This window comes from Salvelinus fontinalis, chromosome 6, assembly GCF_029448725.1.
Source record: "Salvelinus fontinalis isolate EN_2023a chromosome 6, ASM2944872v1, whole genome shotgun sequence".
Taxonomy (NCBI): domain Eukaryota; kingdom Metazoa; phylum Chordata; class Actinopteri; order Salmoniformes; family Salmonidae; genus Salvelinus; species Salvelinus fontinalis.
Genome location: NC_074670.1, coordinates 20,238,091 through 20,261,040, shown reverse-complemented (window position 1 = coordinate 20,261,040; position 22,950 = coordinate 20,238,091). Strand labels below are relative to the sequence as shown.

The window sequence follows — 22,950 nt, the reverse complement described above, 5'->3', positions numbered from 1 at the left end:
GACAACAATTTGTATAACATGTAGTATGCCTGTCACCTTAGCGATCACATGTAGGACTTTGTGTATGATTTGATTTATGTATAATTTGTTTTCTATGTGATTTGACGGTATTATGTCATTTTGAGTTTGATTTCAGTGGCAGTGCAGTATTCCTTGTTAACAATTAGAATGGGTACAGTTTTAAGGGACCCCTGCTGCTTCATTATGATAAACACACCTTTCACCATACTTGCCAATGTCACAATTTGCTTGTGTTTGGGGGTTTTACGCCTTGTCCGATGATTAATGACTGACTTATATATGACTGCATAACAAAATTGGACTGATTATTCCTTCCCCTCATCTTTTTCTTACTTGATCAGGCTTGGAAGGAGTTGGAGAGAGACCCAAGAGGACCAGGTTGCTCTTGTCATGACGTTCTACAGCCAGTAGAGGGAAATCTTCACCAAGGTAAGACTCAATATGGCACAACTTCAGAGTGAATGATCAACCTCTAAAAACCTATCTGTGTGGTCACTGTGTGGCGTGAATGTAAAATGCAGAAATATACAAAAAAGGCTTCAAACATTTCAATTTCCATGATAAGCGCTCAATTATTTATTAGGTGGTTGCCAACGCCCACTAATAGCAAACCTTTCCAAAATGCCTTGAACAGGATCATTTGTGAAGCCAACAAAATGGTGCAAGAAATCCAAACCATAACTTTAAACAATTAATTCAAAGGCAAAGGCCTTTCAAACTTAGTGATTTATGATTTGAATACAAGGTCAATATTCATTCACGAAAATGAACACATGTAAGCAAAACCTGTGTATCAAAATACTTGAAATGGATGGGCATTTGGCCAGGCCTCCTTTAATTCATCCTCTTTCACATTCATTCTTACACACATTGCTCTAGTCTAGTACAAAGTATTCAATAATTTACATACCATTATTTGAAACTTTTTAAACCATATTCACCCAGTTATCCAAGTTGTTTTAGATCAGAATATTGGCACTAAATGCTGTAATAAAAAAATGAGTCCGCGTGAAGACTTACCTTTGGTCCCTCTAATAGTAGTCAAAAACTATAGTATATCATAGTTTATGTTTGACACTCATCAGTTGATGAAGTTTGATATCAAAGCCATTTGAGACATTGAGTCAATTGCACAAGTACTTCTTGCCTATCTTCATGATGTTGTGATTTTGAAATCTTACCTCTTGTAGCCTCGTTTCCATGTATGAACTTCTTTTAAACCAGTGAGCAGCATCATCGGATGACATGGTTTGTGTTTTCACCAATGCACACTCATTCATGCCCATCATCCATCCTGTTGGCCTCTCCATTGCTAACGTTATCCCCCTCTCCATCCCCTAGCTCCTCCGCCCCAACCTCTTCCTCCCCTTTGTCTTCCTCCTTCTCTGGACGTGGTGGGGGTAGCTCCAGGACTGGAGGTGGGGACTGGGGAGGTAAGGGGATGGCTTCTCCCTTCTTTGCCAGCTCTTGGGCAGAGCAGGTGGGGGTCGGGGTAGGGTAGGTGTGGTGAAAGGATTCATAGTCCACCTCGTAGAAGCCCTCCTCTAGGGAGAGCACAGGGGTGAAGCGCTCCCCCCACATGACCTCTGAGTCTAGGTAGGAGCTGCGCGCCTGGCATGTCATTCCTGGAGAGAGAAAGGGGGAGGGAGACAGACATTACATACATGAAATAGAGGATAGGAACTTGAAACGACTGTGTGATTGGGTATAATCTAAATGTTAAAAAAAAAGCCCTTGTCATGGAACTATATTAAGACCCGGATTCAAGCTGCGTCGGTGTGATTTGAGGATCTAATTAAGATTCACTATGCTTTGTCTTCCTGACTTTAAATGAGCTGTACTCCTTTCATTGAGCAAACATTTTAGCAGGGTTTCCAGGGTTGTACTAAAACAACTGAGACAAGAGAGAGAGACAGGAACTCACCGGGGAAAAGGAAATAGGCTGACGAGTGGTTCTAATACAGAGATGTGCATCTTCTCTTTCAATCACACATGTGTACACACATCAAACACACAGATGCAGAAACGCACACAGATAAAAACACACACACACCTTTCTGAATATTTATACGTGGATTGCCTATAAATAGCTTGTGAGTATTTTCATCCTCTGCTCAAGTAAACCGTGAAGAGCCACATCAATTACAGTACATATTATCCACAGGAATGCTGAAACAAACCGACAGACCATGCACAGCCAGCACCAGGGGTATATCAAGGCAGACAGACCAATGTACACACACACACACACACACACACACACACACTGATATTAAGAGAAGTAAGGGGTTGCGGGTTGGAGGATTCACAACCTTGCAATGTATCAACAGTTCTTTTTTTCAGCGGCCATAATGTATATGTATATAAGTTAATTTGCATTTCACTTGCAGCAAATGTATCACATTATAATGATTTTGCTGTAATTCTTAGAATGTAAACTGCACGCTGAATGAATAAAAAATACTGCCAATTGTATCAATGGTATCATGTATACAGTGGGATACCTACATACTGTACCTGATGATGATTTTTAATATACAATCAACATACCAATTAGCCTATGTATTTTCATGAAGCATCACACATGGCAACCATCATTACGCACACCTGCTCCCCATCATTATGTGCACCTGGACTTCATCAGTACCTTGATTACTTCCCTTTTATTTAGCCCTCAGTAGCCTCAGTCTTCAGGCAGTCTTGGTTTTCATTCCCAGTACGCTACTCTTGTTTTGTATATCGTCATGTTCTTCCTTATTAAACTCACCAACTGCACTTGCTTCCTAACTCCCTGTCACGATAGTCAATATAAGCGGACCAAGGCGCAGCGGGATACTGTCACGTTCCTGACCTATTTCTGTTAGTTTGTTATGTGTGTTAGTTGGTCAGGACGTGAGGTTGGGTGGGCATTCTATGTTTTCTGTTTCTATGTTGGTTTATGGGTTGCCTGGTATGGCTCTTAATTAGAGGCAGGTGTTTGGCGTTCCTCTAATTAAGAGTCATATTTAGGTAGGCCTTTTCACAGTGTTCGTTGTGGGTGATTGTCTTCCGTGTCTGTGTCTGTACACCATGCAGGACTGTTTACGGTTTGTTCGGTTTGTGTAGCCTATGTTTCCTATTCGTGCGTTTTTCTTGTTTTATGTAAGTACGTCGTCTAGGTCTGTCTACACCGTTTGTTGTTTTTGTTAGTTTAGTCAAGTTCGTGTTTTCGTTAATAAAATATGTCATTTCACTACGCTGCGCCTTGGTTCCCTCAATACTCCTCCTCTTCAGATGAAGAGGAGGAGGACTGCCGTTACAGATATGAATACATCTCTTTATTAAAAGATGAAACCACGAAACCAAACACTTAGACAAACTAACAAAACAACAACAAAACGACCGTGAAGCTACAAACGTTAGTGCATACACAAGCTACAAACGTTAAACATAGACAAGTACCCACAAACACCTAAAGCCTATGGCTGCCTTAAATATGGCTCCCAATCAGAGACAACAATAAACAGCTGTCTCTGATTGAGAACCAAATCAGGCAACCATAGACTTTCCTAAACACCTACACTGAACACTACCCCATATCTACTACAAAACCCCCTAAACAATACACACACCCTAAACTAGACAAAACACACAAACATCCCCCATGTTACACCCTGACCTAACTAAACTAATAAAGAAAATCAATATAACAAAGGCCAGGGTGTGACACTCCCTGCATCTACGTTGCAGAAGCTCCCATTCTTTAAGCACCTGAGAGATTAACAGCAAACTCTTTCCTACTTCAGGCAAATCCCACTTCAAGGCCTGATTGGGTTTGATCCCTGAGGGAAAAGAGCAAAACAACAAACTGTTGTCGATAGCTTTTAAAAATTCAATAAAGCATTATCTTTTAGTTTGTCCCTTGACTAAACTGTCAATATTGACATGGGATACTGAGGAAAAAACAGCCCTTGCTGTGCGATGGATCAAACGTTGTCCCTCCGTTAAACCAAAGTCTATATATTGAGTAGAATATCAAAAACAAATCTGAAGCAATAACACCCACCCGGTCTGCATCCTCATGAAGAAAACCAAGGGTAAATCACCCACAGTGTGTCTTTGAGCAGTGGTTCAGTTCACTGCCACCGCCCACTCCTGGACCGATAATCCTTGCCAGTGGGAGGGATAGGGTGGGAAAGGGAATTGTGTCATTCCATGAAAAGAGTGCCTTTTGTGTCGCTTTGATATTTTAAGTAGAAATTGTGCACCAATATTTAATTTTAAAAGTCTGTTATATTAAATGAAGTGCCCTTTAATATAGACCATATGGATAATTCAATAAAGGAGAATTTTAATATGACTAAAGGCTTGCTAAAGTGCCAAAATCCAGCATTTTGACATGTCCCTCTGTCAACCCTATGTCACTTCTAGGAAGATTTCAACCCACTTAACCCCAAAATGTCTCCAAGTTTCACCATCATTGTAAAGACCTAGCTATTTTGTTGCTTTGACAAAGTCATATCTGAAGATTATTATTTATTTCATGTGACTAGTGTCCCTCATTTTAAGGTCAACCCTGTTAAGTGAACTGAACTCTCATTTTAATATGGTGAAATTATTCCTTTTTAACAGAAACATTGAACATCTAATAGTCAAATCCTAGAGTAAAAGCAGGTGAGCTGGTTCTAATCTTTTTGGCCATTTTCTGGTGTTTTGTGGTGGAAAACTGAAAGGGTCGAACATAACACGTCAACCGTAGACAGGCTAGAAATGTTTTAACAAATACTTTTTTGGGGCAAGCTTTCATTCAATTGCCACTCCGTGTTGCACCCAACAAGCTTCCATTCCCCCTGTCACAAGGGGATTTATGGCTGATTTAAGAAGAAATTGACAACCCTGTTACTTTATTTGTCACTTAATAGGCACTTACTATATATATTTTTTTTTATCTTCTTGAAATGGGAAAACCAGTTTTTTATTAAGTTGAACATGTGCTCTTTATGTGGGTGAAATCAAACATTTATTTTGTCCAAGTTACACTTCACAAAAGGCACAAAATTGCTGGAACGACCCAATTCAATCACCATTCCGACCAGAATTCCCTAGACGTCTTCTACTCGTTTAATTTCCCAGAGGCTATGCTATTGACAGGTCTGGGATTCTCCCACAAACACACAGACGGGCTTCCGTGGAGTCCCTTCCGCTTCTCACAGCAGCCAGAAGACCCTAATAGAGTATATTAGCGTACAGGACAATGCTGTGGCCATTTAGGCCAATGTAATTGCAGTCCTTGTCAAGTGCATTCAGAGCCAACATTAATTGGTGATACCCTGCAAGTCTCGAGTGATTCCTGTCGACTGCATCCTCTTTATCTCACCAAGTGAATGAATGCTTCTAAACAATGTCACACAAACCTGCATTAGATTCTCATATTATACATTAAAGTACCTGTAATTATAGTGTTATTAATGTTATTTTAATAATCCTTTTCTACATCATTTTGATTACAATAAAAATCTCTCCAGGTAGAAGTTTGGCGGCACAGATCTAGGATCAGCTTACTCTCCCCCGGTCCGAACCTTAAATTAGAAGAACCCACCTGTGGCTTCCACCATGCCCTCCAGGATGACCACTACCTCAAACTCCTCTCTCTCCAGCTGTTCCTGTGAGATCTCCCAGAAGGGACTGCCCTCGTTGAACTCGTGACAGATGATGAGTGGCGACACCAGGAAGAGCCTGTCGTCCCCCGTATCGAAGCCCACATTGATATCCGTCTGATTGAGAGGGATAAACTCCCCTTCCTTGGTCTGCTTGGAGCGGATCAGCTTGGCTCGGATGGAGGCCTCCACGATGTGCGAGTTCCTCAGGTCTCCGACCCTGAACATCAGACACAGCTTGCTGTCCCTCACAGAGATCACCGCCTTGTGGGAGAACATGAGCGTCTCGGCTCGCTTCTTTGGCTGGGAGATCTTGACGAACATGCATCCCACCATGAAGGCATTGACGATGGAGCCCAGGATGGCCTGGACTAAAAGCAGGAGAATTCCCTCTGGGCATTTATCAGTGATGACCCGGTAGCCGTAGCCAATGGTGGTCTCCGTCTCGATGGAGAAGAGAAAGGCGGAGACGAAGCCGTTGAGGTTGTTGACGCAGGGGATCCATTCTCCATCGTCGGTGTGGTCCAGGTCTCCGCGGATGTAGGCGATGAGCCACCAGATGAGACCGAAGAACACCCAGGTGGTTGTGTAGACCAGGGTGAACACCAGCAGGTTAAAGCGCCACTTCAGGTCCACCAGGGTAGTGAAGATGTCTGTCATGTAGCGATATTTCTCGCGCACGTTGCCATGATGCACGTTACACTTGCCGTCCTTCTCCACGTAGCGCTGGCGCCGTTTCCTCAGGGTACGTCCTGAACGGTTGGAACCTTTACCGCCCCCACCTTGCCTGCCACCCACCACCATGGTCCGGTCTGTGGGCACCTGTGTATTGTTTGTGTGAAAGAAAGAAAGAAAGAAAGAAAGAAAGAAAGAAAGAAAGAAAGAAAAAGAAAGAAAGAAGAGGGTTAATGACTGTGTGATTTAACAAAGTAAGTTATTGATAAATTGATACATTCCATCAAAACTTCCATCACCTTGTTTTTGGGGGTATCCCATCTTGGTTTTGACAGCTTTTGGTCCTGTTTCTCCACATCCTGTCCAAAACGCCTTTTGAAGCAATTCATGGCCTCGAAGCTTTGGGCCACAGTTTCTGGCCCCAAACAGTACGCTTTCTTGCTGGAAAACATAAAAGCATATTTACATGAAAGATTATTCAAATTCCACTGTGTAGCGGACTAGCGACAAACCTGTGACATTTCATGTCAAACTGAAATGAGGTGTGGTGCTTTTTTAGTAATACCAGAAATTCATCATAAAATATAGAAGAGCCTACGTAAGCTTTTATGAACAGCTCTCCAGATCAACTCATTATTGCTGTTCACCTCTGTCAGCCTGGGCAGGCGAGGCTCAGAGACATGGTTCATTTCTGCCATTGATCAGCAACAGCAGACACCCTCAAGCCAAACAGAGAACACACAAGTAATTAATTATGCTCAGAACAACTTCACAGTGTTAAATCCCACATACACACTAGGGCACAAACACAGACACACACACACACACACACACACACACACACACACACACACACACACACACACACACACACACACACACACACACACACACACACACACACACACACACACACACACACACACACACACACACACACACACACACACACACACACACACACATACACATATGACCCTCTCTTTTTCACAGCTAACTACGTGACTCCTGGCTCACTGTAGAAAGGATACAGTGAAACCCTTTTAAGTGAATCTGCCTCATTATGCCTTTTGTCATCCTCCCAAATCACTCCAGTCAATGCAGATCTATCCACCACCGCGGTGTGTGACTTGCAGCATTCTAAAGATGAGAACGACTGAACTTCAGATGGATTGCAGACTACTGGAGATGTAGATTGCATGATCATCAGCCTGAGACAAATCTCGGTTAGTTGCAAAGCGACTTGCAATGTCTGCCACCAGCAAAACAAAACAACTCAGCTTCCTCATTTGTCGTTATGTAGATTCCAGAGCGGATTACTGCTATCTAAAGGCAGTATAGCAGGTGTAATGTGAGAGGGAGTGAGCTTAAGGATTACTCAGATAGTCCAAGGATACTGCTCCATGGCCATCTGTTCCTTTGTATTGACAGAAGTTGCTGTTGTGAGCTGCTGGGATCAAAGCTCCTAGTTCCAGTCTCCCGTGGTAAGTGTGGGGGGCAGAGCAGAAAGCCACATTCTCCCTCCCTCAGGAACACTCTCACTCACCTCATGTCATCTTGTTGCATTTTTGTTGTTATAAAGATCTACAAGCAGCGCTTAAGATAAACTAATGACAAGATTGAGTGTGTCCGTGTGTGTGTTTCCGAGTGTGTGTGTGTGTATGTGTATGTCTGTGTACGTGTGTGTGTGTACCAGTGGAGGCTCATCAGAGAAGGAAGGGGAGGACCATCTTACTCAGTGAATTAAAAATAATGAAACATTAAATATATTCACATCACCAAATACCTGATTAAAACACACTGTTTTGCAATGAAGGTCTACAGTAGTCTCAACAACACACTTTAGGCTATTATTATGGTGTAGCCAGAGGACAGCTATTCCCCGTCCTCCTCTGGCGACATTGACTTCAATACCAAACCTAGGAAGCTCTTGGGCCTTACCTCCTTCCATAGACCTACAATGTAATTATGACCACTTCCGGAGGACATCCTCCAACCAATCAAAGCTTTTGCAATATGAACAAACATGTTGTCCATCAAATCATAGGATTAGGATCAGAGAACGAACCTAGTGTGTTGTATTGCGGTTGTGCCACAGAGCATTATGGGGGTTCTATGTGTTGAGATGCTTGGTGAGTTGGTGACTTATTGGATAGAGATTGACAGTGAAGAGTGATAGTTGAACATTTTTAGGGATATTATTCAATTCAAATTCGTTTTTTCAAACTATAGGAGACGGAGGTAGATTATATATTGTTTTCTTGGTTTTAGAACTGTATTTTTGGGTGGAGTTAGTGCAATTTATTTCTATTTGCCTCGCTAACTTTAGTAGAAAGTACTAACATCGCTCCCGAGTAGCGCAGTGGTCTATGGTACGGCATCTCAGAGGCATGCTAGAGGCGTCACTACAGACCCTGGTTCGATCCTGGGCTATATCACAACTGGCTGTGATTGGGAGTCTCACAGGGCGGCGCACAATTGGCCCAGCATCGTCCGGGTTAGGGTTTGGCCAGTGTAGGCCGTAATTGTAAATAAGAATTTGTTCTTAACTGACTTGCCTAGTTAAATAAAGGTTAAATAAAAAAATAAAAAAATAAGCGTTAGCTAGCTACCATATATGTATTTATAGACCATTGTTTGTCAGGAGAAAATGTGAATGTGATCAAATTTGGTTTATATTCAAACTTGGGCTGGCTATGCTGCCTATACCTTTTCAATCCAAAATGATTAACTGGAATTTATCAATCAACATAAGAGTGATGACATAGACTGTGAGTTCATTTTTAATGAGGCCTACAGTTGCAAGCTCTGCCCTGTGAGTTATATTGTCTATCAGTTGTTGTCTCTGTGTCTGGGTAGAGGAAACTCCCCTGTTCGTCTAGTCTAAATATAATTAATATGAACAAGTACAAGGTTGCTGCAGTTTGACAGGGTTTTCTTCAGGAGATTTTTATAACTATGTGATCTGATTAGAAAAAATTGTCCCATCATAGCCCATATAAACCCTTTTTACAATACTCCTGTAGCCCAGCATGTTCTCATAGACTAGACGTAATCACTGTCAAAAGAAAAACTCCAGGCCCCAGGGAGAACAATTTTCCCCACGGCTTTATCGGGGCTTTATTCAGGAATGTTTCTTGGGCTACTTTAATGTGTCAAGTGTGCGAGATGCGCAGTCTGTGTTTGACTTTGTGAATTCTGAGATGCCTAAGTTTTACTTCATGGACAAACTTGTTGCCCAAACCTGTGATGCCGCAGCTGTAATGGAATGTCCCCTCCTGTTCCCTGATTAAGAGGTGATGACCACTCCACTACCATTGTCAACTCTCTCCTGACATGAACTGAAGCCATGTCTCATGTGTCCGCTCATCCACTGGCACATTGAATGTTTCTACTCCAAGCACTGTGAGTAGCCCTGTCAATTTTCTCTCATTACTGTATGTAGATTCAATCACATACACAAACCCAATCACATTATTAAACATCAATGATTTTACTCCTTGCTTGGACTAACTCATTCTTAGCTCTTTTGTCTAACTGTGTAGTGTATTGTGTTATTGTTTTTTGTCTTCCCAGTCAAATCCTGTCCTGCCCTCAGCGGAAGAGTTGAGCTCGTCTCCAACACCATCCATCCATGATGAGCCTGTCCTGCACTGAAGGCTCTGAACACCTCAACCCCTGTCCTGCACTGAAGGCTCTGAACACCTCAACCCCTGTCCGGCACTGAAGGCTCTGAACACCTCAACCCCTGTCCTGCACTGAAGGCTCTGAACACCTCAACCCCTGTCCGGCACTGAAGGCTCTGAACACCTCAACCCCTGTCCTGCACTGAAGGCTCTGAACACCTCAACCCCTGTCCGGCACTGAAGGCTCTGAACACCTCAACCCCTGTCCGGCACTGAAGGCTCTGGCCACCTCAACCCCTGTCCGGCACTGAAGGCTCTGAACACCTCAACCCCTGTCCTGCACTGAAGGCTCTGAACACCTCAACCCCTGTCCGGCACTGAAGGCTCTGGCCACCTCAACCCCTGTCCGGCACTGAAGGCTCTGGCCACCTCAACCCCTGTCCGGCACTGAAGGCTCTGGCCACCTCAACCCCTGTCCTGCACTGAAGGCTCTGAACACCTCAACCCCTGTCCGGCACTGAAGGCTCTGAACACCTCAACCCCTGTCCGGCACTGAAGGCTCTGGCCACCTCAACCCCTGTCCGGCACTGAAGGCTCTGAACACCTCAACCCCTGTCCGGCACTGAAGTCAAGCCTCTGATCAACTCATGCCTCATACCCTCATTCAATCGCTGCTGTGATCCCTTTCTAACAGAGTGGAAGTAGCCCTCTCATTCCCACCCTTCTCAACTGTTCTCTCTCAGCTCAGCAGTGTCATAGCTTAAAACATGTTTACAGGGCACAGAGCTTCTGGAACAAAACACCCAACACTTTAAATAAATAGATGTTAATTATAGAGTAGGGTGGCAAAGTAATGGTCCAGACTGCGATCCAGACTGCCCCCGTTCTATAAACTGCCGCCCAGCATTTATAATGGACAAATAATGAATCATTACCAACACCACCTACTCTCAGCATATTTCTCTAATGACCCCTACCTGACAGCAGCGATTCATTAAGTCCCTGGTTTTAGATGTTGAGATGAAAACATTCTCTGCCACACACACACTCCCGATTAAACTTCTTTGAAGTCATACGCTTAAAAGGATCAGCCTCCATTCCCCATGCTCTGTCCAGTGGTAGAACACTGGCAGTAGGTGTGGGTGTGATGAGGAGTTGCCTGTTAGTCAGCAGGAAATGTGTGAAAGCTGAAAGCCATATTAATAATGCAGGTCTCTGTGGGGTACGCGGCGGGAGGACAGGCAGAGACAGACGGAACACGCTGGGAGGCCACAAATCAGCCACTGATCCATCTAGAGGTGGGCTCGCCTGACGAGAGAAGATTAAAGAGACAAGGGGACAACATGCTGCATACATGTATGACTGGGAGGAGAGACATTAGCCAAGGACTGGCGGGGTACGGAGAGAAAGGGAATAAGGGAGGGGGACAAGTAAATAAACAGGGAGAAGGAAGTAGATAAAGAGATATAGGAAAGGGAAAAGAGAAAAATAAATGAGGAGTGAAAATGAGAAGGAAAGAGAGAGGGACAGAGTAAGGTGTCATGTTGGACAGGGCAAAAGGCAAGGGTGACAGAGTAGATTGGCGAGCAGATCGGTCAAGTAGAGGGTTTCAGGGAGGGAGATAACGAGAGAGACAGTAAAGAATAGTTTAATAGGGGACAGAAAGAGAGAGATGGAGAGAAGGGGTTCATGGTTAGAAAGGAAATGACAGGTGTGGTTGGAAAGGTCAGAGAGGAGAGGCTAGAGGGAAGATGGTGACTGGTGGAGAGGCTGGAATAGCCAGGTGTTAGGCGAATCGGTGAGTGTTAGGTCTAGTGTTGACACCAGTACCACTACTGCCAATAGCAGTAGCAGTGGCCATGTCTGTGTGTGTTTTCACAGGCTTCTCTCCAAGTTTTCCTTCTGACCACAGCAGCTTCCCCAGAGGCTCAGTCAACCAACATGGCTTCGTCCTAAAGACAGGACTGACCCCAGTGCAGAGCAGCCAGGCAGCATCTGCTTCCGAAGCATAGCTCCACTGGCACAGCATGTTACAGCGCTAATGCCACCCAGAATAAAGAATAGTTCTGTCAGGGATAAGGGATGGAGGCCAGCCTGCTGGGATGAAATGTCATGTCACCAGTATGAGAAAAATATGAAGTCTCATTCTCTGTGTCGCCTTTGTGAGAATCTTGTCGAGAGCACCAGTGATTCTCTACTTTTTTATTCTTATTTTCTCACTCCATGTATCACTCTCCCCTGCTCCTCAGTCTCTTTCCCTAGTCACTTTACTCATTTCATCTGGGTTCCCATTTTGGCTCAGGATGATGAGGGTATAATGGCTTCATTGAAGTGTAATGCTTTATAATGAAATGACCTGTCCAGTACAAACTGAGAGCCACAGGCAGACAGAGACAGACAGACTTGCCAGGACAGAGAGAGGATGTTTGAGCTCACTCCCCTCAGCCATTAAATTACATAGCCAAAGAGAACAGCAGTTGGGAGAGAGAATGGGTAGACGGGAATTAAAGAATACTGCAAGAAAGAAGAAGTGAAAAGAACGAGAATGGAGTGGAGGTAAAACGAAGTGGGTGAGGCTGAAACGAGAGCCAGGCAGACTCACTGCATTCCCACTTCACACTGTAGTCTACACATTATCTTTAAGGGCTTTGTACCACACTTAAACACTCTGCCCTTGAGAGAACTTCATCTTAGGGGGTCAGAGAATGAGTTGTAACTGCTATTTTTTATTTTCAAATAGCTTGTGTAGCATTATTAGATATGAGCATAATCATTTACATGGCTTGATATGATCTTAAATGTCTAATGCAACCGTGGTTATCTTAATATCAAATCATTTCTGGGTTGAAATTAAATACCTTACTGTAATTGTTTCCAATTAAAATGGTCAAAAATAAACAAAAATAGCTTCTTAGCGAAGAGCAATTTCCCAAGCAAAAATGTTACTAAGAGTGGTCTGAGTGGAAAGGGGAAAACTGAAAACTAGCTCTTTGTCACGCCCTGGCCTTAGTATTCTTTGTTTTCTTTATTATTTTAGTTAGGTCAGGGTGTGACATGGGGAATGTTTGTGTTTTGTTGGTTTTGGGTGTTTTTTATGGTAAAGGGGTTGTTGGGTATAGTATATGGGTTTGTGTTGAGTACATGTGTCTAGCGTTGTCTATGTATGTTTAGTTGTCTAGGAGAGTCTATGGTTACCTGAATGAGTTCCCAATTAGAGACAGCTGATTTCGGTTGTCTCTGATTGGGAGCCTTATTTAGGGTAGCCATAGGCTTTCATTGGTTGTGAGTAGTTGTCTATGTCAGAACGTTTGTAGCCTGTGTGTGTGCACAACGTTTATTAGCTTCACGATCGTTTGTTGTTTTGTTAGTTTGTATTAAGTGTTTCGTGTTTATTTTTCGTCGTCTTTAAAATAAAAGAAGATGGCTTATTTTCCAAATGCTGCGTTTTGGTCCGTCAATCCGCCACACGATCGTGACACTCTTATTGGTAGAGGTTTTGAAATCTCTTTCTTATTGGTCTCCTTTTCACCTCATTTAACACCTGATTTACTTAACAAGAGGCACATCTCAATAGGTGGCCCAGGTAAGTCATTACACAGCACAAGTGGGGGGGGCTTTCCTCTTTTGTTCTCTATTGCTCCTCTATTGTTCCTCAAGCAAGAGGGGAGACCGATGACATCACAGATTCTCATTAGACCAACTCCTTGAATGCTCTACTCCTTGAAGTTTGCAGTTCTTTCTAAAAAAACACTATATTGCTTATAAATTTTTTTTACCCCTTAGTGTGTGTACTTTAGAGTATTTATACTTGGGACTTTTCAACAGTTAAAGTTAGCTGAAGGACGTCTTTCACTAATTTCAAATCAAATCCAATTTTATTTGTCACATGCGCCGAATACAACAGGTATAGACCCTACTGTGAAATGCTTACTTACAAGCCCGTAACCAACAATGCAGTTTAAAAAAAATGGAGTTAAGAAAATATTTACTAAATAAACTAAAGTAAAAAATAAATAAAAATAATAATAATGAGGCTATATACAGGGGTTACCGGTGCCATGTCAATGTGCGGGGGTACAGGTTAGTCAAGGAAATTGTACATGTAGGTAGGGGTAAAGTGATAATAAACATAAAGTAGCAGTAGTGTAAAATGAAAATAGTCCAGGTGGCCATTTTATTAACTTTTCAGCAGTCTTATGGCTTGAGGGTAGAAGCTGTTATGAGCCTTTTAGACCTAGACTTGACCCTCCAGTACCGCTTGCTATACTTAATTTAAAAAAAAAACTTTATTTAACTAGGCAAGACAGTTAAGAACAAATTCTTATTTACAATGACGGCCTACCCCGGCCACACCCAGACGACTCTGGGCCAATTGTGCGCTGCCCTATGGGACTCCCAATCACGGTCGGATGTGATGCAGCCTGGATTCAAACCAGGGACTGCAGTTACGCCTTGCACTGAGATGCAGTTCCTTAGATCGCTGCGCCACTCTATGACTTCGGTGACTGCAGTCTTTGACCACATTTTGGGCCTTCCTCTGACACCGCCTAGTATATAGGTCCTGGATGGCAGGAAGTTTGGCCCCAGTGATGTACTGGGCTGTACGCACTACCCTCTGTAGCGCCTTACGGTTATATGCCGAGCAGTTGCCATACAAGGCTGTGATGCAACCAGTCAGGATGCTCTCAATGGTGCAGCTGTAGAACGTTTTGTGGATCTGGGGCTCAGTCTCCTGAGGGGGAAAAGTTGTTGTCGTGCCCTCTTCACTACTTTTTTTGGTGTGTTTGGACCATGATAGTTTGTTGGTGATGTGGACACCAAGGAACTTGAAACTCTTGACCCACTCCCCTACAGCACTGTCGCTGTGAATGGGCGCCTGCTCGGCCCAGTGTTGCTTTCCTCAAAGCGAGCGTAAAAGGAATTTAGCCCGTCTGGTAGGCTCGCGTCACTGGGCTGTTTGCGGCTGGGTTTCCCTTTGTAGTCCTGCCACATCTTACGAGCGTCAGAGCCGGTGTAATAGGATTCAATCTTAGTCCTGTATTGATGCTTTGCCTGTTTGATGGTTCGTCTGAGGGCATATCGAGATTTCTTATAAGCGTCCTGATTAGTGTCCCGCTCCTTGAAAGCGTGAGCTTTAGCCTTTAGCTTGGTGCGGATGTTGCCTGTAATCCATAGCTTCTGGTTGGGATATGTACGTACGGTCACTGTAGGGACAACGTCGTCGATGCACTTATTGATGAAGCCGGTGACTGAGGTGGTATACTCCTCAATGCTGTTGAATGAATCCCAGAACATATTCCAATCTGTGCTAGCAAAACAGTCCTGTAGCATAGAATCCGCGTCATCTGATCACTTCCGTATTGAGCGAGTCACTGGTACTTCCTGCTTTAGGTTTTGCTTGAAAGCAGATTTTCCAAATGGAGGGCGAGGGAGATCTTTGTACACGTATCTGTGTGTGGGGTAAAGGTGGTCTATTATATATTTTCCCCCATCTGTTTTTCCCTCATGTAACATGTTGGTAGAAATGAGGTAAAACAAATGTAAATTTGCCTGCATTAAAGTCCCCGGCCACTAGGAGCACCGCCTGCATTAAAGTCCCCGGCCAATAGGAGCGCCGCTTCTGGATAAGCATTTTCTTGTTTGCTTATGGCCTTATACAGCTCACTGAGTACGGTCTTAGCGCCAGCGCTGGTTTGTGGTGGTAAATAAACGGCTATGAAAAATACAAATAGTGTGGTCTACAGCTTATCATGAGGTACTATACCTCAGGTGAGCAATACCTCAAGACTACCTTAATATTAGACATCGCGCACCAGCTGTTATTGACCGCCTGGTGATGTCACCAGGCACGCCAAAACTCCCTCCCACCAAAACAGGCTGACATTTCAGGCTGTCTATTCAAACAGCTCCTACACTAAAAGGGCATTATCCTTATTTTCACAATTTCAGTATTATTCCAACCTCTTAGTGTGGAAATATATATGTAAAACACAGAAAATTATTTGACTGCACTGGGCCTTTAATGAGACTTCCTGCCTACGATTTTAGCATGTTTCACAGTAAGCCTTTGGCTCATATACAGTACCAGTCAAAAGTTTAGACACACCTACCCATTCAAGGGTTTTTCTTTATTTTTACTATTTTCTACATTGTAGAATAACAGTGAAGACATCAAAACTATGAAATAACACATATGGAATCATGTAGTAACCAAAATGGTCAGCGATGGTCAGCTACGAATGCACTGCAGAGAATACTAATGAGGGTTCAGAAGGGGTGTTAGCCTTGGTTTTGAACTGAGGGGGAGGTGGGCATGTGTAACGGAGGTTGTTTGAAGAGCCCACACAGCCTTACTGTGTCAAATGTTTTTTGGGGGAGGTAGCGGGGCAGGAAGATGGTTGATACCTGTGAGCGATTTACTGCTCTAGATTTGGCATTTGTTTTAAACCCACTACGAGAGCTTATTTCAGAATAAACAATCCTGGTGTTCTCTTGGGTAAATAAGCACGGTATCGTGGGAAGTCCAGTCACTTCCCGCATTTAGTATCTTTAATTAAAGCCTCAGGTCAGGTCAGGTTCTGTCCTGTTTTAGTCTTATGGCTTCATGATGAAGGGATGTTAATTTGCTGAATGGTTGCATAACAACGGAGAGAAGCTGGGTAACATGAGAGAGCTACAGAAACACTTTTGTTCTTACTGTATACTCATTGCCAGGTCTTAGTGATGGATCAGTCACTTTTACGACAAGGTATGGGACCCCTCTATGGCTGTTTCATATAGTACAAACTCTGTGAAAATTGTCTTGTAACTTTTGGCCAATACCAAGAAGTCAGAGCAGAGCAGGGAAATCCCATTAGTGGCTTTGCAAGCCAGTGTGATGAAGGTATCACACTAGCTTGCTTGACTTCTTCACTGTTACCATTCTGGCCCAAGGTGTTTCAGAAGTGTCTCCCGTGAGGACGGTGTCTGTTTTTCTTTTTATTACCTTAAGAGAAGGCCACAACAGCCACCCCTGCACAAACCTCTGTCATCCATAGGATGAGAGATAATTTAAATCAATTTTTACTCTCCAGAATGCCAATGTAACTCCCTTGGACTATAACTCTGAGACACAAGGGCCCACAAGAGCCCCCCCCCCCCCATCTTATTCCCCTGGCCCCTCATCTACACAACATAGTTACTGGCGGTATGGTGTGTATGCTCTAGTGAAGTTCATAGCCGCCACGGACGTTAGACAAGGCCATAAGCTTCGATTCTCATAACTGAGAGAATCCAGGTTTGCCTGAATTAAGGATGGGTAGCACATCAGTCATGACATTCGTTTGAGAGGAGCGCTCCGGGAAGTTTGGGGTTTATACAGTTGAAGTCAGAAGTTTACATACACTTAGCTTGGAGTCATTAAAACTCGTTTTTCAACCACTCCACAAATGTCTTGTGAACAAACTATAGTTTTGGTAAGTCGGTTAGGATATCTACTTTGTGCATGACACAAGTCATTTTTCCAACAATTGTTTACAGACATATTATTTCACTTATAATTCACTGTATCACAATTCCAGTGGGTCAGAGGTTTACATACACTAAGTTGACTTGGCCTTTAAACAGCTTGGAAAATTCCAGAAAATTATGTCATGGCTTTAGAAGCTTCTGATAGGCTCATTTACATTATTTGAGTCAATTGGAGGTGTGCCTGTGGATGTATTTCAAGGCCTGGTCTGTATAATGCTACAGATAAAATGAAACACTATTAGATGTAGAAATCAAATACACTTCCTCCGCACACAGAATACAAATTGACAGAATTAAATGGTGTAAACTTATTTGCTCTTCACCGCGATTGTGTCATAAACCAATTTTGACATTAATTTGAAGGCAATTTGAAAGTGAAAAGGACAACTCAATACGCGATCTTCTCCTCCGCCAACGCACGGTAGTCTGCTGAGTAAGGCTGATAATGGGCTGTGGTGGCTGAGCATGAGCAGTATGCCAGAACAGCACCTCTGTATTCTTAATCAAATCACTGTCATTGCCAACACCTGTAGTCCTTAATATTCTCCCAATCTCTCTCCCTCACTGCCTCGTTTCCACCCCAATGAACTAAAATTGACAAGTTCAGGCAGATGAGGCATACATGCAAACGCTTTAATTTATCTTTGGGAAATAGAAAGCCACCCAGGTGATAGGTTGACTGAGGATGGGATAAGGAGGTGGGAGAGAGAGAATGTTTTAAACCTTGAATGGAACAAATGTTCTCTATGTGAACCGTATAGGCTAAGTATAGAATCACAAAAAATGTATGCAGAGATTTGTAGCTGACAACATTAATGGAAAGTAAATATGAAAAATGTATAATGTGGTTACGGCTGTTGGTGAACTGAACAATGTGAATGAGGAGCCTTGTTGCAGCATCATGTCCAAAGCCAAACCTGACAGGCTGACATGGTAATAATCAGAGGCTTCATGCCCCTGACATGGTAATAGTCAGAGGCTTCATGCCCATAGTGGACACAGTGAAACGTGGCCTTCAGATCACATTCCTTTCAATCGTTCACCCAGATTTTAGCAGAGATGCAGAGAAGCATAGTCTGGAAGATACAGTTTAAGAGGTATGCTTAGATATGCAGGAAAATAAACATATATTTTGAATAGAATTAAGCATAATGATTATGGCTCTAGATTGCAGGAAAAGGCTGGTTTAGGTGTTTGAAAAATGAAAAATTCTTCAACTAGTGTTAACATAAACATGAACCGAATAGTTTGGCTCCTGGATGCTGAATGGCTGAAAGCTGTATGACATTTTTTTTTGTACTGTTCTAATAACGTTGGTAAACCAGTTTCTAATAGCAATAAGGCACCTCAGAGGTTTGTGGTATATGGCAACTCTGCGTTACGTCGTGCGTAATAACAACCCTTAGCCGTGGTATATTGGCCATATACCGCACCCCTTCATGCGTTATTGCTTAATTATACCATGACGTTGTTGAATAATTGTTTCTGATTGGCATTCTAGAGCGTGCATTATTTCCCTATAACGCACAGTATATTTGCACGGTAAAATTAAATGGCTATAGTTAATTCTTACATGTTCTATGTTTGAGCTGCTTTTGAAAGCAAAGGTTGAAACGAAACCATTATTGGCATTGTTGAATTGGATTTTAATAATGGCAAGCCAGGGCTGATGTTTTGGTTAGCTAAACTAGCAAGTCTGTTTGTGTCACGTTCCTGACCGGTATTCTGTTATTTTGTATGTGTTTGACGGTCAGGGCGTGAGTTTGGGTGGGTAGTCTATGTTGTGTGTTTCTATGTTTGTTAAGGGTGACCTGATATGGCTCTCAATTAGAGGCAGGTGGTTTTCATTTCCTCTGATTGAGAGCCATATTATGGTAGGTGTTTTCACACTGTTTGTTGGTGGGTGGTTGTCTCCTGTGTCTGTGTCTATGTCTATGTACGTTGCGCCACACGGGACTGTTTCGGTGTTGTTTGTTCGTTCGTTTTATGTAGTCAGTTTTCCTGTTCATGCGTTTCTTCTTGTTTCATGTAAGTTCGTCGTTCAGGTCTGTCTACATCGTTTATATGTTTTTGTAGTTTATCAAGTGTATTTCGTTTCGTCTTCGTCTTGTTCAATAAATCAGTATGTCATATTCCAACGCTGCATTTTGGTTCAATCCCTACTCTGTTACAGTTTGTTTGGTTACCACGGCAACTACTGTAGCTATCTAGTAAACGTGCTAGCTACTTCAGTGGGTGTTAAACACATTTCAATCAGCAAATGAACACATTTATAGCAGCAAATATGTTCAATTATAGCCATGGTATAAAAGGGATAATCAATTCGGGGCGCTATACGTTCTCTGGAAAATAATCCAGCTCCATAGAAGGTCAGTTCCAGTCTGCTAGCGCGTCGTGATTTATGAAACACACTTTCCACATTCTTCAATATTTTCCATAGAACGTCCCTCAATTGATTATCCCTTAGGTGTAGGCATGCATGCCAAGTAATTAAATTAAATCAGCAAAGAGAATACAAATCACAATGCTGGAAAACAAAAACACACAAAAAAATGATTGGAAAGGAATACATTCCTAGAATAAAACAGAGGCTATTTCTGCACTGGCCAGAAAATGACTGAAATGGCCTTGAAGAAACAACAGTACTTAACCTTTTCAGAGCTTATATATACTTCTTGAGAGTTTCCTAATGCGTGTTAGCTGAAAGTCCTTGATTGAATGATTCAACATACTGTAATGAAACAGGCAGGGAGCAGGTCTCGAACCCTCAACCTTCTAGCCCGAGGTCCGGCGCGCTATCGACTGTGCCGCAAAAGCATGCTCGTGCGGCAGAGTCGATTTCCGCGCCTAACCAAGGGTCGTGAACACCCCACTGACCTTAGGGTCATCTTCAGAGCCATGAGTAGTGGTTAAGCTGGATAGGCAGTGTAACCATTTAGCAATTCCCAGTCATATTTAATATTCAAGAACAAATCTAAACTATTCCATCTGACGCCCATATCCTATTCCAATGGTTCCATGATATCCAATTCGCTGTCATCAAATCTGAAGCATGTCAATTGCTCTTGAGCAGCCATGCCTTCCTTTTAGAATTTCAATAATATTTTATGTAAAAAAATATAACCAATTTGACAAGGTGTGAATAGTTAGAGAAAATATCTTATTCTAAACATCCTTGACATGGATTACAGGATGCGTTGAACACACAGCGCCCAGGGCATAGTCGCAGTTGACTGTCAGATCTGGAATTATTATTTATTCAGAACGTGAATCGTTGATGACAAACAGCAGCAAGGCGCAAATAAAGCAGAGCGCGTTAATAATGGGGTAAGAAATAATACAGGAACACTTCACATGCTGTGCAGGAAGGAAGAATGGGGCTGTTTTAAATTGTAGTTTACACGTGGGTACTGGGTAGGCTAAAGAATTAAACTAGCTGTCAAAATCCTAGGCGAGCGTGAAATGTGTTGGAGCATAAGAGGAACATGTGGGCACGTTTTCATTCACTTGCTGAAAAACAACATGAAAACAGGGCGATAACACAGCACACTAAAAACTGCCGAGAGAATAAAAAAGAGGGGAGAAGAGAGAGAGCGTGAGCGTGGAAGAGACTAAAAGAAAAAGCGTAGACAAATTTGGGATGGATGAATGGGGATAGAAAATAAATACAGTATAAATTAACAATGTATTAATAAATTAACAACTTCGTTTATTCAGGTTTCCATTTGCTGGTTTTAATTAGAACCACAAATGGAAACCTCAATAAACGAAGTTGTCCGCATGTTGGCTTCACTAGTTTAATAGACACATAGCCTAACATGCCGGAATCATATAGGCTACCCAAAACTGATGCAAATGAAGTTTGCCCCCCTGACAGACTCCGACCATACATGAACCCAGTTTGGTTGTCTAATAGCCATGTCTGTTCAGTCATATAGGCTACTACGGACATATATACAGCACTGTCAGGGTTACTAATCTATTAAGCATTTAATAATTATGGTAGTTAATAAAATACCTTACCTCGGTTCTACAACAGTGCTTGGTTCGACACGTCTGCACGAACTCTGACCAGTACCTGTCAAAGGTAGGTTACATCAAACACGACCACCGAGCGCGCCGCCAGTGCGTGTCCACATATCAACACATTTTATTCCTGTAATTTGACAGAAAACGGAATTAATTAAAATAATAAGTTGCATTTACTATCAATATAGTAGTTTGGAATTAACACCTCTGGTTATATTGGCTCGGTGGTTATCCATGAGTGGCAAGGCATCCTTTGTTTGCGCTGTGCTTACCTTCTTTCCGAACTGGATTTGAGAGTCCCATGATCGCTGCCATAGCAGATTAGGTGGCCGATTTAAAGCTGTAGGTAAAACCACCACAGTAAACTGTCACTTTTTTGTTCCTCCTGTAGCCCAGCCCGGTCTCATAGACTACACGTAACAGCCAGCTGTAGTCTACAGTTCATTGTGCGCGAAGGAACGGACTAGGCTTGCCACTCATACTGTACGCGTAATGCAAAAATCCCCTCCCCCTCATCCGCCCCTGTACTTTATAGACTGCTAGGCTTTTCTCATTATGTGCGATCTAATATATGGGTTTCCGTGCTGTGCGTAGTGCTAGACCTCTATTGCCGAGTGGCAATCGTCTTGGTATGATAACATTACTATTCGGCTTTGACTGCCCTCTGCACAGTGGCATCAGTAGTCCCATTTGACCCGGTGCAAATCATTCATTAAGAGTCGGTGCAAATCATTCATTAAGAGTGATCATTTTTTCTCAGCGGGAATGCTAAGATTGCCTGCTGAAAAATGGTAGACTATAAGAAATGCAGAGGTAGGTGGCTGCATGATCTATCTATGAGATTACATTTCAAGAGTTAATTTAAGAGCAATAACATTGTATCAGCCATTAATGTGTGAGACACTCTTGCATGATGAAAAACCTTGGTTGAGACCATAAACTTGCTATAACTCCCCAAGCGAATGCCTATCATCTGGGCACAGACCTGAGTTCAACTTCTCGTTTTGATTCACATTTGGTTGAGTTGTCAACTAACCTGAATTCAATTTGAAATCAACAACAAAATGTCATTAAATCAAATCAAAGTTTATTTGTCACGTGCGCCGAATACAACAGGTAGACCTTACAGTGAAATGCTTACTTACAGGCTCTAATTAGATTTAGGTTAAACGTTAGGTGAAAAAAATGAAGAAATTCCCTTACTTTGATTACTTTTTAAAAATCCAATCAGTTTCCCACATTGATTCAACGTAATCACATAGAAATTGTCTGTTGAAATGAAGTGGAAACAATGTTGATTCAACCAGTTTTTGCCCAGTGGGTGCGGCTTTAGTTCAGTGGGCTAACCCGTCTTCTGGCATACAGATGACCTGGGATGACTGTGGAGAGGTGGTGGTTAAAGGGGGTTAAAGGGGGAGTGTATGAAGTTTGCTTGACTACATTGTCACATAACT

General features: G+C 42.7%; 1 protein-coding gene across 3 annotated transcripts; it reads right to left on the bottom strand.

The window, feature by feature from the left end:
- Positions 1–567: 567 nt before the first annotated feature.
- kcnj21 (potassium inwardly rectifying channel subfamily J member 21) lies at positions 568–22,093 on the bottom strand. 3 transcript variants are annotated; one of them, XM_055925426.1, is made up of 5 exons: positions 21,769–22,055; positions 21,491–21,623; positions 6,632–6,773; positions 5,600–6,479; positions 568–1,646 (listed from the first exon to the last, which is right to left on the bottom strand). In XM_055925426.1, exons 3-5 carry the CDS (start codon positions 6,719–6,721, stop codon positions 1,294–1,296), a joined length of 1,323 nt encoding a protein of 440 aa, XP_055781401.1. In that variant the 5' UTR covers positions 6,722–6,773; positions 21,491–21,623; positions 21,769–22,055; the 3' UTR covers positions 568–1,293. The 3 variants fall into 3 exon arrangements, with proteins under 3 accessions (XP_055781401.1, XP_055781402.1, XP_055781403.1); XM_055925428.1 differs by having other exon boundaries at positions 1,555–3,842; positions 21,769–22,093; XM_055925427.1 differs by lacking the exons at positions 21,491–21,623; positions 21,769–22,055 and adding an exon at positions 6,980–7,132.
- Positions 22,094–22,950: the final 857 nt, after the last annotated feature.

Excerpts from the sequence above, each read along its gene's own strand:
- kcnj21 (XM_055925426.1), bottom strand. The coding sequence starts at position 6,721 with ATGAATTGCTTCAAAAGGCGTTTTGGACAGGATGTGGAGAAACAGGAC. Across the intron at positions 6,480-6,631 it reads GGGATACCCCCAAAAACAAG|GTGCCCACAGACCGGACCAT; the intron begins GTGATGGAAGTT and ends AACAATACACAG. Across the intron at positions 1,647-5,599 it reads GGGCATGGTGGAAGCCACAG|GAATGACATGCCAGGCGCGC; the intron begins GTGGGTTCTTCT and ends TTCTCTCTCCAG.